General features: G+C 46.2%; 1 protein-coding gene across 2 annotated transcripts in view; it reads left to right on the top strand.

Annotated features, from left to right (window-relative positions):
• CDC25B (cell division cycle 25B) overlaps positions 1-13635 on the top strand; it is a 44374-nt gene that overhangs the window by 19504 nt on the left and 11235 nt on the right. The window contains exons 8-13 of one of the 2 annotated variants that reach the window (XM_087935687.1): positions 1380-1457; positions 2611-2778; positions 4583-4678; positions 4811-4873; positions 5703-5801; positions 11550-11681. In XM_087935687.1, coding sequence (XP_087791813.1) covers positions 1380-1457; positions 2611-2778; positions 4583-4678; positions 4811-4873; positions 5703-5801; positions 11550-11681 — 636 coding nt within the window. Of the gene's footprint in view, positions 1-1379; positions 1458-2610; positions 2779-4582; positions 4679-4810; positions 4874-5702; positions 5802-11549; positions 11684-13635 lie in introns of both variants that reach the window. The other variant, XM_087935686.1, reaches the window with a different exon arrangement.

Raw genomic sequence — 13635 nt, 5'->3', positions numbered from 1 at the left:
CCTCCTTCTTGTAACTGCTCGTGTGGGAGTTTTTTGTTTCCAGTCAAGGATATTTGGAGCTTGGAAGCAAAGTGAAGGAATAAAAGGGGCTTCACCTGTTTTCTGTGACTGTGTTTATTTTGTATCCCATTCTGGGTCATCACAGTGGCCCTGATTTGAGATTTACCCCCTTCTTTTATACCCTTCTTCCTCGGAAGCTCACTGTGATGACCCACGGCATGACACAAAAGCAACAAAGCCACAGAAATAGGTAAAGTCCCTTTAATAGCTCCAGCTTGGCCCCCAATATCCAGTTATCCTCAGCTGGAGATCAAACTTTTCCAGAAACAGTCTACAAAGGGAAGAAATGCAGTCCAACCCAAAGTACAGATAAATTTTAAAAAACAACAACACAAACCATGCTGAAGTAATTAACATGACAGGCCAGGATAAAAAATGGCAGACTTCCAAAAGATAAGGAAGCACACACAGTTGAGAGGATGCCAAAACCCAGATAAGCCTCGACAAAGATAATACACACTTTGCTTCCAGCAAGGTGTTGTGTGCAAATGCCCTTTTTATATCCTGATCTCCCAGCTGCAATTAATGAAAGGGATCAGGGCCCTTTTCTCTCCTGTAAGCCATGTTGCTCCCTTCTCCATTCCTCTCTGCATACCCTAGGATGAAGAGGGGTTGGCCCTGGGTCTTCCTCTGAATGCCCAGCCGGATTGTGCCCTTCCCCTGTATCTCCCACAGCCACTGGAGCCACACTCCCATTCCCTGTCAGCTGCTCAATCTCCCCCTCAGAATCAGATTCCCACAAGGGCAATGCCACCCACCTAGTATATAATCTTACTGGAAGTACTTCCCTATTCCCTCATACTGTCCATCGCTTAATACCGACTTGTGGGTATATGCCAACTCGCTTATCATCTGCTACTTTCAGTTCCCCTTTTTCTCAATGTCCCAGGCATTCGCGATCCGAAATAGCTCTTATTTTTGATTCTCCAGCAAATAGATGCTGTTTGCAGAAGTAGCAGACAGCAAGCAGAGATTGCTGTTCCTGCAAATTCAGCTCAGCAGATTGCAAATATTTTGCCACGCTGGAGAAATCAGCTCAGCCGGCGTTATTATATATTGTTAATTTGAGGCCTTCAATTAAACAGAGGCCTACACCAACTTTAGGGCCTAGTTCTCTTCTCACAGTTGTTAAGTCGAGGAGTGCCTATTTTTTTTTATTTTTTTTGAATGTGCTGGTAAACATCCGGGAAAGGATGGACTCTACTCGCCCGTTGCAAGCAAGAGATGGTGTGGGAATGAAGAGACACGGTCCCCCTTGGCTGCTGTGTCCATCCCATTGTCCTCCCTCTGGCACGATTTCCCTGTCTTTCCTCTTCTAGGGTGATGGTGACCTCCCTTCAGGCATGGAGAACCTGCTGACGGCGCCCCTGGTGAAAACAAATGTTGAACCCGGTCAGGTGTGTAAGGTCCTTTGGCTGTTGTGGAAGGAGGGTGCGCGGAAGAACAGTTTCCTGATGCGAATTGAACAGATAACAGATTGTCAGGGTTGGAAGGGACCTTAGGTCATCTAGTCCAACCCTCCACCCAAGTGAAAGACCCTACACCATTTCTGAAAGATGGGAGTCCATTCTCTTCTTGAAAGTCTCAAGTGATGACTCTCCCACAACTTCCAAAGGCCACTTCTGTTCCATGGGTGGTTTGTTCCCCCTGTCAGAAAGTTTCTCCTTATTTCCAGATTAAATCTCTCCTTGTTCAGTTTCCATCCATTATTCCTTGTCTGGCTTTCGGGTGCTTTAGAAAATAGCTTGACCCCTTCCTCCTCTCTGTGGCAGCCCCTCAAATATTGGAAGATGCTCTCCTGTCTCCCCTGGTCCTTCTCTTCCCTAGACCAGCCAAGCCCAGATCCTGTAATCGTTCTTACATGTTTTAGCCTCCAGTCCCCTAATCATCCTGGTCTTCTCTGCACTTTTTCAACCTCTTTTTTATAGTGTGGTGACCAAAACTGGATGCAGTATTCTAGGTCTGGTCTTACTAAGGCTTTATAGGGTGGTATTAGTACCTCTCTTGATTATATTCCTCTGTTAATGCAATTTAGGATTGCATTGGCTTTTTTGGCCGCTGCTGCACACGGCTGGCTCCTATTTAGCTGGTTGTCCACTCAGACTCCAAGATCCCTCTCCCAGTTCCTGCTATTGAGCCTGGTTTCACCCGGTCTATATGGGTCCTTTTGTTTTTTCTTGCCTAGTTTGAGCAGGTGGGTCCTGCGACATTGTGGGGTTGGGTGTCACGCATTTCTTGCTGCCCTGTCTTGGGTGGTCCACAGTGGTGAAATGCTATTGGTTCAGCAGAACTGGTAATAAAAAAAGCTCCGACGATCAGCTGAGAGTAGAAAGAAAAGAAAAGTACAGGATCAGCCCCTCCCACTCGTCCCTGCGCTTTTCTGTTCTTTATCCTCTCAACTGATTGGCGGGGCAGAGCCTCAGCTGGTGTTTGGAAAGTGGTATGCGTGTTAGGTGCATGCGCGAAGTCCTCCTCCTCCTCCTCCTCTTCTTTTTTTCTCCATCATCTACCGGAGCCCTCCATTTCATCTGTTTTTCCTCCTTTGTGCAGGTGAGGTCCAGGTGCCAACGCCTCTTCCGGTCTCCCTCTATGCCAAGCAGTGTCATCCGGCCCATCCTGAAGCGGCTGGACCGGGCCCAGGAGAAAGACACCCCCGTAAACACCAAGCGGCGGAAGAGCCTCAACGGCAACGCCATTGTGGAGAAGCCGGAAGAACCGGTAAGGGGTGGGGGGTGGGGCTCCTTTGTTGTACCTACCGCAAACCCCAGGACCTGAGCCCCGCAATAGCCGCTTGTTCAGGATTCCGGCAATTACCCCCATTTAAATCACGAGTCTCGAGCCAGACTCCCTAAACTTCAAAAGGATTTATTGGGGAGTTAACATGCCAGCATTGCCTGGGTGCAGCCGACTCTGAGACACATCATTCCTTGTCACCCTTGACCCAGGTTTTCCCCCACCCCCTGGGTGTATCGTAATCCATATTCTCTAATGGGACACCTCCATAGCCAAGAGTCATCAATCATGCTCTCCAGTTAGAATTTTGCACGGCAGAAACTTCAGTCACCTAGTTACTATCTTTGAAAACCTTTATGGAATGCAGTTTCGGTTTGCAAGCGGCTGCACTGCTCCTCATCCCCCCACTTTCTATTGGCAATTCTAAAAAGACCATACCCATCCCTGTTAGGGATACACTCTAGCAGAATCTGCACGGCAGTCAGGCAGGCAGGCAAAATATGTGGGTTAACGTTTTGTAGCTTACACTCAGTAAAACAGATACACTGTGCTAGTTAAATAGTTTATTCCAGTAAGAGTTTTAGCATAATCAAAACAGTCCATATATCATTCACTAGTTCAGTCCGTCTGGGGATTATTCAGTTGCAAAGTCCAGTGTCGAAAAAGAGGTCAGTAAACTTACAAATATCAGTCTAGTAATATATCTCCTCGCAGTAGAGATAGGAAGAAGTCAAACCTCCTTTCTTCCTTCGACGTTCAAAAACTCAGCAGTAGGGAACACGCAGTTAGCAAACCATCAATCCATCAAACCAGCAATCGTCAGGTTCTCTTGCTCCCACTTATGGCGGTTTCACACCGCACCCAAAATTACATGCTTTGCAGTTTAAAGTGACACACACTTAAACTTACAATCATAGTTTATATATATTATTTTACCCAAACTACGTTAGGTAACCTAGGTTATTCCTAACAGAAATATTTTATGAGTTGACACCGCTCCTGCTGCCTCCTTGGGTTTATTAGAGAAAGGAAGGACTAGGGGAGACATGATAGCAGCCTTCCAGTATTTGGAGGGCTGCCCCCCCCCAAAAAAGAGGGGGTCAACCTATTTTCCAAAGCACCTGAGGGCAGGAGAAGAAACAATGGCTAGAAACTAATCAAAGAGAGAAGCAACCTGGAATTGAGGAGAAACTTCTTAAGAGTGAGGACAGTTAACCAGCGGAACAGCTTGCCACCAGAAGTTGTGGGTACTTCAACGCTGGAGGTTTTCAAGAAAAGACTGGAGACCCCCCTGCCTGAAATGGTGTAGGTCTCCTGCTTCAACAGGGGGTTGGACTAGAAGACCTCTAAGGTCCCTTCCAGCTCTTTTCTGATGGGATTCCCAGCAGGGAGGCACAGACTCCAGGGAGGGAGGCAAATTGGCGGCTGTGAGTGGGGGGCAGGAAGGCTTCCCAAAGAGAACGTGGGGGGGCCATCGCGTTCAGGGCCCCAGTTCTGCCTGCAGGAGGATCGTGCTAAAAGATCTCCAAATCCTTTGCAGCTGGATTTAGTGGAATGGCTTAGGATGGCGTCCTTTTTCTGGCCATCTCCGTCGTGTGGTTGGGCCACCCTTAATAGGCCACTGAAGAGGATGCTTTGAGGGGGCACCAGAGAGAGCTGTCCAACGGGGGTCTCCTCGGAGCATGGGTCAACCTACGGGAAGGTCTCAAGAACCCCTTTCGGGCTTCCAACGTGGAGGACCACCTTGGGCTGGGTGGACCTCTGATGTCCCTGTGTCCCGTTCTTCTAGACGCCTCGGTTGGTGCGCTCCCGTTCTTGCTGTCCCTTGGAGATTGCCAACATCTTGGACCAAGACCAGCGTGAGCTGATCGGCGACTTCTCCAAGGTATTGGTCGAGAAGAAGGTCCCTCATTGACGACTTCTCCTCCCTGGAGCAAGTTGTGGATCAGGGTGGGACTCCTCTCTTGGCTCAGGGTAGCCATGGCAACCGATGGCCCCCTTTGCTCTCCTCTCTTAGGCTTACGTCCTCCAGACGGTGGAAGGGAAACACCAAGATCTCAAGTACATCTCTCCAGAAATGGTAAGGAAAAGACCTCAAGAGCATCCATCTTAAAGCAGGCCGGCTGGGGGATTCTGGGAGTTGAAGTACACTCCTCTTAAAGCCTGCTGGCTGGGGGATTCTGGGAGTTGAAGTCCACCTCTCTTAAAGCCTGCTGGCTGGGGGATTCTGGGAGTTGAAGTCCACCTCTCTTAAAGCCTGCTGGCTGGGGGATTCTGGGAGTTGAAGTCCACCCCTCTTAAAGCCTGCTGGCTGGGGGATTCTGGGAGTTGAAGTCCACCCCTCTTACAGCCTGCTGGCTGGGGGTTTCTGGGAGTGGAAGTTCACCCCTCTTACAGCCTGCTGGCTGGGGTTTCTGGGAGTTGAAGTCCACCCCTCTTAAAGCCTGCTGGCTGGGGATTCTGGGAGTTGAAGTCCACCCTCTTAAAGCCTGCTGGCTGGGGATTCTGTGAGTGGAAGTCCACCCTCTTAAAGCCTGCTGGCTGGGGATTCTGGGAGTTGAAGTCCACCCTTACAGCCTGCTGGCTGGGGATTCTGGGAGTTGAAGTCCACCTCTCTTAAAGCCTGCTGGCTGGGGGATTCTGGGAGTGGAAGTCCACCCTCTTAAAGCCTGCTGGCTGGGGATTCTGGGAGTGGAAGTCTATGCATCTTAAACCATGCCGGCTGGGAATTCTGGGAGTTGAAGTCCACCCTCTTTTAAAGCCTGCTGGCTGGGGGATTCTGGGAGTTGAAGTCCACCCGTTCCCCAGCCAGCATACTTTTAAGAGCGGTGGACTTCCACTCCCAGAATCCCCTATTGCAAAAGAGACCCGAGACATGGGCTTCATTTGAACCCTCTCTTTGCCTGCAGATGGTGGCTGTACTGACCGGCCAGTTCAACAGCCTTATTGAAAACTGTGTGATTGTGGACTGTCGATACCCGTATGAATACGAAGGTGGCCACATCAAGGTTAGTTCTCCAGCTGCAGCTGAATGAGGCAGAAGCAGAAGTGGTATTCAGCTGGTTCTGACCAGTTCTAGAGAACTGGTAGTGGAAATTTTGAGTAGTTCGGAGAACCAGCCAATCCCATCTCTGACTGGCCCCGCCAACCCCATCTCTTCTCTGCCTCCCGAGTCCCAGCTGATCGGCTGGGTCTTCTTTGGTTGCCCTGCAGAGGAGAATGGAGCTGGAAAGCGGGTTAGTGGGGTGGGGAGGGAAGGGGGATTTTGCAGTATCCTTCCCCTACCACGCCCACAAAGCCCATAGAACCAGTAGTAAACAAAAAATTGAATCCCACCACGGGGTAGAAGGGAAGATGGTAACCTCTAGGCGGGCTGGCACCTGGTCCAGAAAATGGGCACAACGCCTGCCTTACTCTGGGGTTCTTGAGACAAACTGGAGTTCAGGACCTATCACTCCCAGGCAGTTGATTCGGGGCAGGAGAAGCATAAAAAAAATGGTTACGGTTGTTCCGGGGGGGTGTTTCTAAAAGCCCCCTTCCCATGTCTGAGGAAAAAGGAATGGCCTCGAAAGATCAGTCAGATACAGGCAGTCCTCGACTTACAATGGTTCATTTAGTGACCGTTCAAAGTTCCAATGGCACTGAAAAAAAGGGCCCTATTGTCAGGATTCCAGCAATCGCCCTAATTAAGTTATGATTCTCGAGCCAAACCTGAAAAAACTTCAAGGATTCATTAAGAGGCGACATACTGGCACTGCCCTGTACGAAGCCAACTCTGGCATACGTCATTTACAGTCCCCTGTGACCCTGTTTCCCCCCTGGGTGTGTCATCAATCACATTCTCCAATTACGGGCTGGGTGTCATAATTCACCTTATCCAATTAAATATATTCGCGGGCAAAAGCTCTGGTAGTTTAGCTACAATCTTTTAAAGATAAGAGTTGGAATGTACTTCCGCTCTCCAACTGATGCAGATTTCCTTTCTCCTCCCTCCCCCCCTCCATTTTTTTATGGCAACTACTAAAAGAGGCACAGGCATGTTTTATGAGTTGACATTTATCTCCTTTTTTCACACTTACGACCGCTGCAGCATCCCCATGGTCACGTGATCAAAATACAGTCTCTCGGCACCTGACTCGCATTTATGACTGGGGGGGGGGGTGTCACGTTGATCCTGGAGTCATTTGGTTTCTTTCCCCTTTTGCGACCTTCGGAGACGCAGAATCGACGGGGAAGCCAGATCTGCTCAGCAACCGCGTTGCTAGCGTCACGGCTGTAGGGATTCGCTTAACGACTCTGGCAAAAGAGGTCGCAGAATGGGGCCAAACTCACTGATCTAACTGTCTCGCTTAGCGATGAAAGGTTTGGGGCTCAGCTCAGCGGTGGTCGTAAGGTGAGGACTTCCTGTAAAGCAGGGGTCTCCAACCTTTTGGACCTCAGGGACCACCAAACTCATCATTTTAAATCCCGCGGACCAGAGACCCTGGGAAAATCCCCCCCAAACTCTGCAGGAATATCCCCCACCCTGTTTTCCTACCAATCGATCGTTCTTTATTTGGGATCGCAGGATACCATCTCCAGCTCCATTCTCAGGGGGAGAGAGAGAGACTTTTGACTTCATGCAAGGCAAACAGCAGAAGCAGCAAAAGTCTTTCTTTCTCTCCCCCAAACTCTGCCAGAAATGAGTCTTTGTGAGTCTTGTCGCGCTGGCGCAGCCTCTTGGAGCAGGAGGCCTTGCAGGGTCCCAAAGACTCTATGGAGATTCTCAAGTCATCAAGGCTCAGGTTTTCAAGACTGGTCTTTCTGGTTTTTCTTTGAAGACATTTCGCTTCTCATCCAAGGAACTTCTTCGGTTCTTGACTTCCTCACCATCCAGTCTGAACTGAAGAAGCTTCTTGGATGAGAAGCGCAGTGTCTTCAAAGAAAATTAACCAGCGGAACAGGTTTCCATTAGACGTTGTAGGTGTTCCAACATGGGAGGTTTTTTAGAAGAGACTGGACAGTCACTTGTCTGAAATGATATAGGTTCTCCTGCTGGAACAGTGGGCTGGACTAGAAGACCTCCAAGGCCCCTTCCAGCTCCTATTCTTTTTCTATTCTATCCTATCCTATTCATCATCTAATTCTATTCCATCCCATATTTTCTTTCTTTTTTAAATAAAGTTTTATTGTTTTTTTAAGACAAACATAGACAAACAAAACATAAAAACATCAAGCCATCTTCCATATATACATACACACAGTGTAGTGTGTCAGTTGGTTTACAAATTGTTTTGTGCTCCCACTTTGTAGTCTTCAATTACAATTATATTGTATATATTCTCATATTGTCAATCAAATAGTCCTAAATACATTAATATCATTATTAATCATTTGACTATACTACTATTCATTCATGTTTTACAAGATAATCCATATTTTATTTAATTTGTTTTGTAACAGTTCATATTATCATCTCAGATCTATCCTACAATCATTTTGTAGATATAATAAAAAAATACATTTTTATATATTCATTATGTTTTAAAAATCTACATATTTCATTACCATGTTTTATTGTCTAACCATTGATAGAATAGATCCCCAATTTTATAAAATGGTTTATCATTTTGTTCTCTGATTTCAAATGTCAATCTACTCATTTCAGCACATTCCAATATTTTCTTAATAATTTCCTCCTGTGATGGTACTTTCTCATTTTTCCAGTTTTTGGCAAATACAATCCTAGCTGCTGTTAATACATTTACAATCAGGTATTTCAATTCTTTACTATATATTTCAGGTAAAATTCCCAGTAAAAATATCTCTGGTTTCAAGTCTGTATGCTTTTTTGACATTTTTTCCAACCATGTGTGGATTTTCGTCCAATATTTTTTGGCATCCGCACAAGTCCACCATATATGGTAATATGAGCCAGGTGTCTGATGACATTTCCAACATTTTTCAGATTTATTCTTGAACATTCTTGCTATTCTTGTTGGGGGAAAATGCCACCTGTAAAACATCTTATACACATTTTCTTTATATGCTGTTGACATTGTCATGTTATAATTTTGAGACCACAATTTTTGCCATTTCTCTAAATCAATCCCATATCCAAAATTCTTCCCCCAAGCAATCATTGTTTCTTTAACTTGTTCTTCTTCTAGTTTAATTTCTAATAGATATCCATACAATTTTTAATCACCTTTTCATCAATACCTGTCAAAATCTTATCTAAATCAGTCAGTTTATCATAGAAACCTTCTGTTTTAGAATCTTTATCATACCTTGAATGTATTTGCGCATATGAAAACCAATTCATCTTTATACCTTGTTCTTCTAATTTTTGCATAGATTTAAGTTCACCCTTTTCACTCAATATTTCACCATACCTAACTTTACTCCCTTAAGAAAAAAAGAAGGAAAACATTAATACTAAGGCTTTTCCTTTAAAATAAAATGCAAAAGTAAAAATTAGGGCCCAAAAGCAAAAAGAAAGACAAAAGCAAGTTCCAAAAGTCCAGAGATTCAAATAACTATTAGAAATAATAAGCTGATTAAGGAGGGTGTGTGAGGAATAGCCCAACTTAAAAAAAGAGAAAAGGAAGACACTGCTCCTATTTAGTTATCCAAGGCTTTCTTCAATTTTTATAGCTCTCTTCTCTAGAATCTTATCATCTTTTTTCTGTATACTTCAACACCAGACTCCAGCTACTGATAGAAACCCAGAAGAGCACCTGCAATAACACTCTCCCATGCTCTTCCCTCTATCTTATCAGACAGGCTCAAAGTCCTTCAAAAGAAGTCTGAATTCTTTCTCAGCTTTGTCTGGTCGAAAGAGGAAAAAAAGAGAAACAATATTTCTAAGCCTCTAGTTGGCAGTCACAAAATTTCCTCTGTTTTCACTTTCCCCCTCCTTTTCCAAACAAATTATTATAAAAAAAGTTAATTAAAAAGTAAAAAGGGTTTTTTTTTTTTAAAAAAAAAGGCTAAAAGGGGATCTCTAGCCTAAAATATTGTAAAGACAAAAAGGAGAAGAAACAAAAATGAAAAATAAGATAGAAAAAAAGACCAGTCCAGTTCAAAGTAAAAAATCGTATAGAAAGAGTCCAGCAAAAAAAAAAGAAAAAATTAATTTGACTTCCCGTTTAAAAATCGCCGCTTAATTACTTCTGTCTGAGATTTTACAGATTCTTTCTTTTCCTTAGGGTGTCCTTTCAAATCTTAAAGTAAAGAAAAAATTCTCACCAAACTGGCACACTTTCTCTTTCCGTTCTCTTCCGTTTCGGAGCTGTCCCAAATTCAGCAGCTTTAATGGCTGCCTCTTTGCCGCTGGCAAGAAGAGCTTCTCCTGGATCCACCGGGGACTTTGCGGTATCCCTGAGATCGACAGGATGCGCTCTTTACATTCACCGTCTCTTCAGGACGGTTTAGACCCGTTTGGACTGTCCAGGAGCAGATATCGGCAGCGATCTCAGACCTCCAAGATCGCATGCCGTATCGTCGAGACACCAGCTCCACCCCCCCATTCCATATTTTCTATTCTATTCCATTTCATTCCATATCTTCTATTCCATTCCATTCCATATTTTCTATTCTATTCCATTTCATTCCATATCTTCTATTCCATTCCATTCCATATTTTCTATTCTATTCCATTCCATATTTTCTATTCTATTCCATTCCATTCCATATTTTCTATTCTATTCCATTCCATTCCATATTTTCTATTCTATTCCATTTCATTCCATATCTTCTATTCCATTCCATTCCATATTTTCTATTCTATTCCATTCCATATTTTCTATTCTATTCCATTCCATTCCATATTTTCTATTCTATTCCATTCCATTCCATATTTTCTATTCCATTCCATATTTTCTATTCTATTCCATTCCATTCCATATTTTCTATTCTGTTCCATTCCATTCCATATTTTCTATTCCATTCCATTCCATATTTTCTATTCTATTCCATTCCATTCCATATTTTCTATTCCATTCCATTCCATATTTTCTATTCCATTCCATTCCATATTTTCTATTCCATTCCATTCCATATTTTCTATTCTATTCCATTCCATTCCATATTTTCTATTCCATTCCATTCCATTCCATATTTTCTATTCAATTCCATTCCATATTTTCTATTCTATTCCATTCCATTCCATATTTTCTATCCCATTCCATTCCATATTTTCTGTTTCAGTCCATTCCATTCCATATTTTCTATTCTATTCCGTTCCATTCCTTATTTTCTTCTCTATTCCATTCCATTCCATTCCTTATTTTTTATTCTATTCCATTTCATTCCATTCCATTCCATATTTTCTGTTTCAGTCCATTCCATTCCATATTTTCTATTCTATTCCATTCCATTCCGTATGTTCTATTTCAGTCCACTCCATTCCGTATTTTCTATTCCATTCCATTCCATATTTTCTATTCTATTCCGCTCCATTCATTCCATTTTATTCTCCTGGTGGGGAAAAGGGACAGAAAAAGCAACCTGCCCATGCTGGTTGGTGTGTAGGTTCACCCTCCCGAATCCCGTTTGCGATACCGTTCGGCCGTAAACCTTCCCTTTCCTTATGTGAGGAGGTGGGGGGGGGCGAATATTTGGGAGAGAAAGAAAAAAAACACCTAAAATTCTTGAGCGTTGCAGTCCGCGAGTCGTTCGGACTCCCCGTTTCCCCCTCCCCCCCTAGTCTATTTAAACGTTTTGGGGAGCAGCTTCCTAAATGTGAGGAGCCTCTTCTGCTTGGCTTTTTTCAGGGTGCTGTGAACCTCCCCCTGGAGAAGGACGTGGAAGACTTCCTTCTCAAGAAGCCCATTGTGTCCGCCGATGCTGCCAAACGGATCATTGTGGTTTTCCACTGCGAGTTCTCGTCGGAAAGAGGGCCCCGGATGTAAGTCTTCCCTCCCGCCGGCTTCTTTTGGGGACCTGACTCATCACCCCGGTTGCACCCCGTGAGGCTCAAAGGCCTAACGAGCTGTTGGGAAGAGCAACCGTTGCCCCGGGGGAAACTCCGCAGGGCGCGCTCACCCCCCCCGCCCCCTCCTCCCACCGAGGTGCCATCTTTTGCCTTACAAAAGCCGAGCTGGCATTGTGCCTGTTGTGGCCTGTCGGGCGCTGGCCCCTCCATCAGCCAAAAAGGAGGAGGAGGAGGAGGAGGCGTGGGAGTCGGGGCCAGCATCAAGGCAACCTGGGAGGGGGAAGAGAGAATGGAGCTGGCAGAGAGAGAGAGAGGGAGGGAGGGGGAGGGAGGAAGGAAGGGAGGGAGGGAGAGAGAAGGAGAGAGGAGGAGGGAGGGGGAGAGAGGGAGGGAGGGGGAGAGAGGGAGGGAGGGGAGAGAAGGAGGGAGGGAGGGGAGAGAGGGGGAGAGGGAGGGGGAGAGAGAGAGGGAGGGAGGGGAAGAGGGAGAGAGAGGGAGGGAGGGAGGGGAGAGGAGGAGGGAGGGGGCGGGGAGAGAGAGAGAGAGAGAGAAGGAGGGAGGGAGGGGAGAGAGAAGGAGAGAGAGGGAGAGAAGGAGGAAGGGGGAGAGAGCGAGAGAAGGAGAGAGGGAGGGAGGGGAAGAGGGGGGAGAGAGAAGGAGGGAGCGGGGCGGGGAGAGAGAGAGAAGGAGAGAGAAGGAGAGAGGAGGAGGGAGGGGGGAGAGGGAGGGAGGGGAAAGAAGGAGGGAGGGAGGGGAGAGAGGGGGAGAGAAGGAGGGAGGGGGAGAGCGAGAGAGAGGGAGCCTGGGCTGTCCGTCAGCCCTCAAGTGGAGAATCAACAGCCCCCAGGTCTGGAGGTGGCTGATGAGGAAGAGGAAGAACAGCTGAGTCCAGTGCCTGACGCATGGATGTGCAGAAGGCAGAGGAGAGGAGAGCAGTGGAAATCTATGGGCCGGTCCTTGGGACAGAAGAGCCACTGCTGCTAGCAAAGCCCTACCCTAGCTCTGGGGATAAAAGGCATCTCCCTGCCGGATGGACTTGTTAGCCTGTAGCGCAAGAGAAACTTTTTGCTGGGATTGGCGGTATTCCGAATAAAGGAATATTTTGAGTTCACGTCAGAGGGCTTGTCCTGTTTGGGGAGCTGGGGCATAACAGTAGTTCCGGTCACCATCTTGACTTTTGGGACTGCACATGTCCTCAACGACCATCCTTGAGCCCCACTCCCGCAAAATATCCATTGCTGAGTGAGACAGTGGTTGTTAAGTGAGTTGTGCCCCTTTTTTCGACCGGTCTGGCCTCTGTTGTTAAGTGAAGGCCTGCAGTTCTCAAGTTAGCAAGGTGACACGTAGGGGAACCTGGCCTTCCCTACTCACGCTGCTCGGTCGCAAAAGGGGATTGCGTGACACAGCCCCCCCCCACAGTGAAACGGGAACCGTCATAAATATGAGCCAGTTGCCAAGCACCCAAATTTTGATCACGTGACTGCGGAGATAGCTGCGACGGTCGTAAGTGTGAAAAAATGGCCCCAAGTCACTGTTTTCAGTGTCATCGTAAACTTTGGTCACTAAACAAACTGTTGTAAGCCGAGGACTACCTGTACAGGTAGTTATGACCACAATTGAGTCCAAACTGTCCGTTGTTAAGGGAGACATTCAGTGAATTTTGCCCCTTTTTACGACCTTTCTTGCTGCCATTGTTGAATCACCACAAGTTGTTAAATTAGTGAGACGGTCGTTAAGTGAAACTGGCTTCCCTGTTGACTTTGCTCATCAGAAGGCTACAAAAGGGGATCATGTGACTCTCCCCCGGGCCATTGCGACCGTCACAAATATGAGTCAGCTCAGTTTTGATCACATGACCACAGGGATGCCGCAACGGTCGTAAGTGTGAGCAACGGTCATAAGTCCCTTTTTCTCAGTGCCATTGT

This window comes from Pseudonaja textilis, chromosome 6 (assembly GCF_049901715.1).
Source record: "Pseudonaja textilis isolate UNSWEBS1 chromosome 6, rPseTex1.2, whole genome shotgun sequence".
Lineage (NCBI taxonomy): Eukaryota > Metazoa > Chordata > Lepidosauria > Squamata > Elapidae > Pseudonaja > Pseudonaja textilis.
The sequence above is the reverse complement of the archived record's forward strand: the minus strand, read 5'-3'. Positions and strand labels throughout refer to the sequence as shown.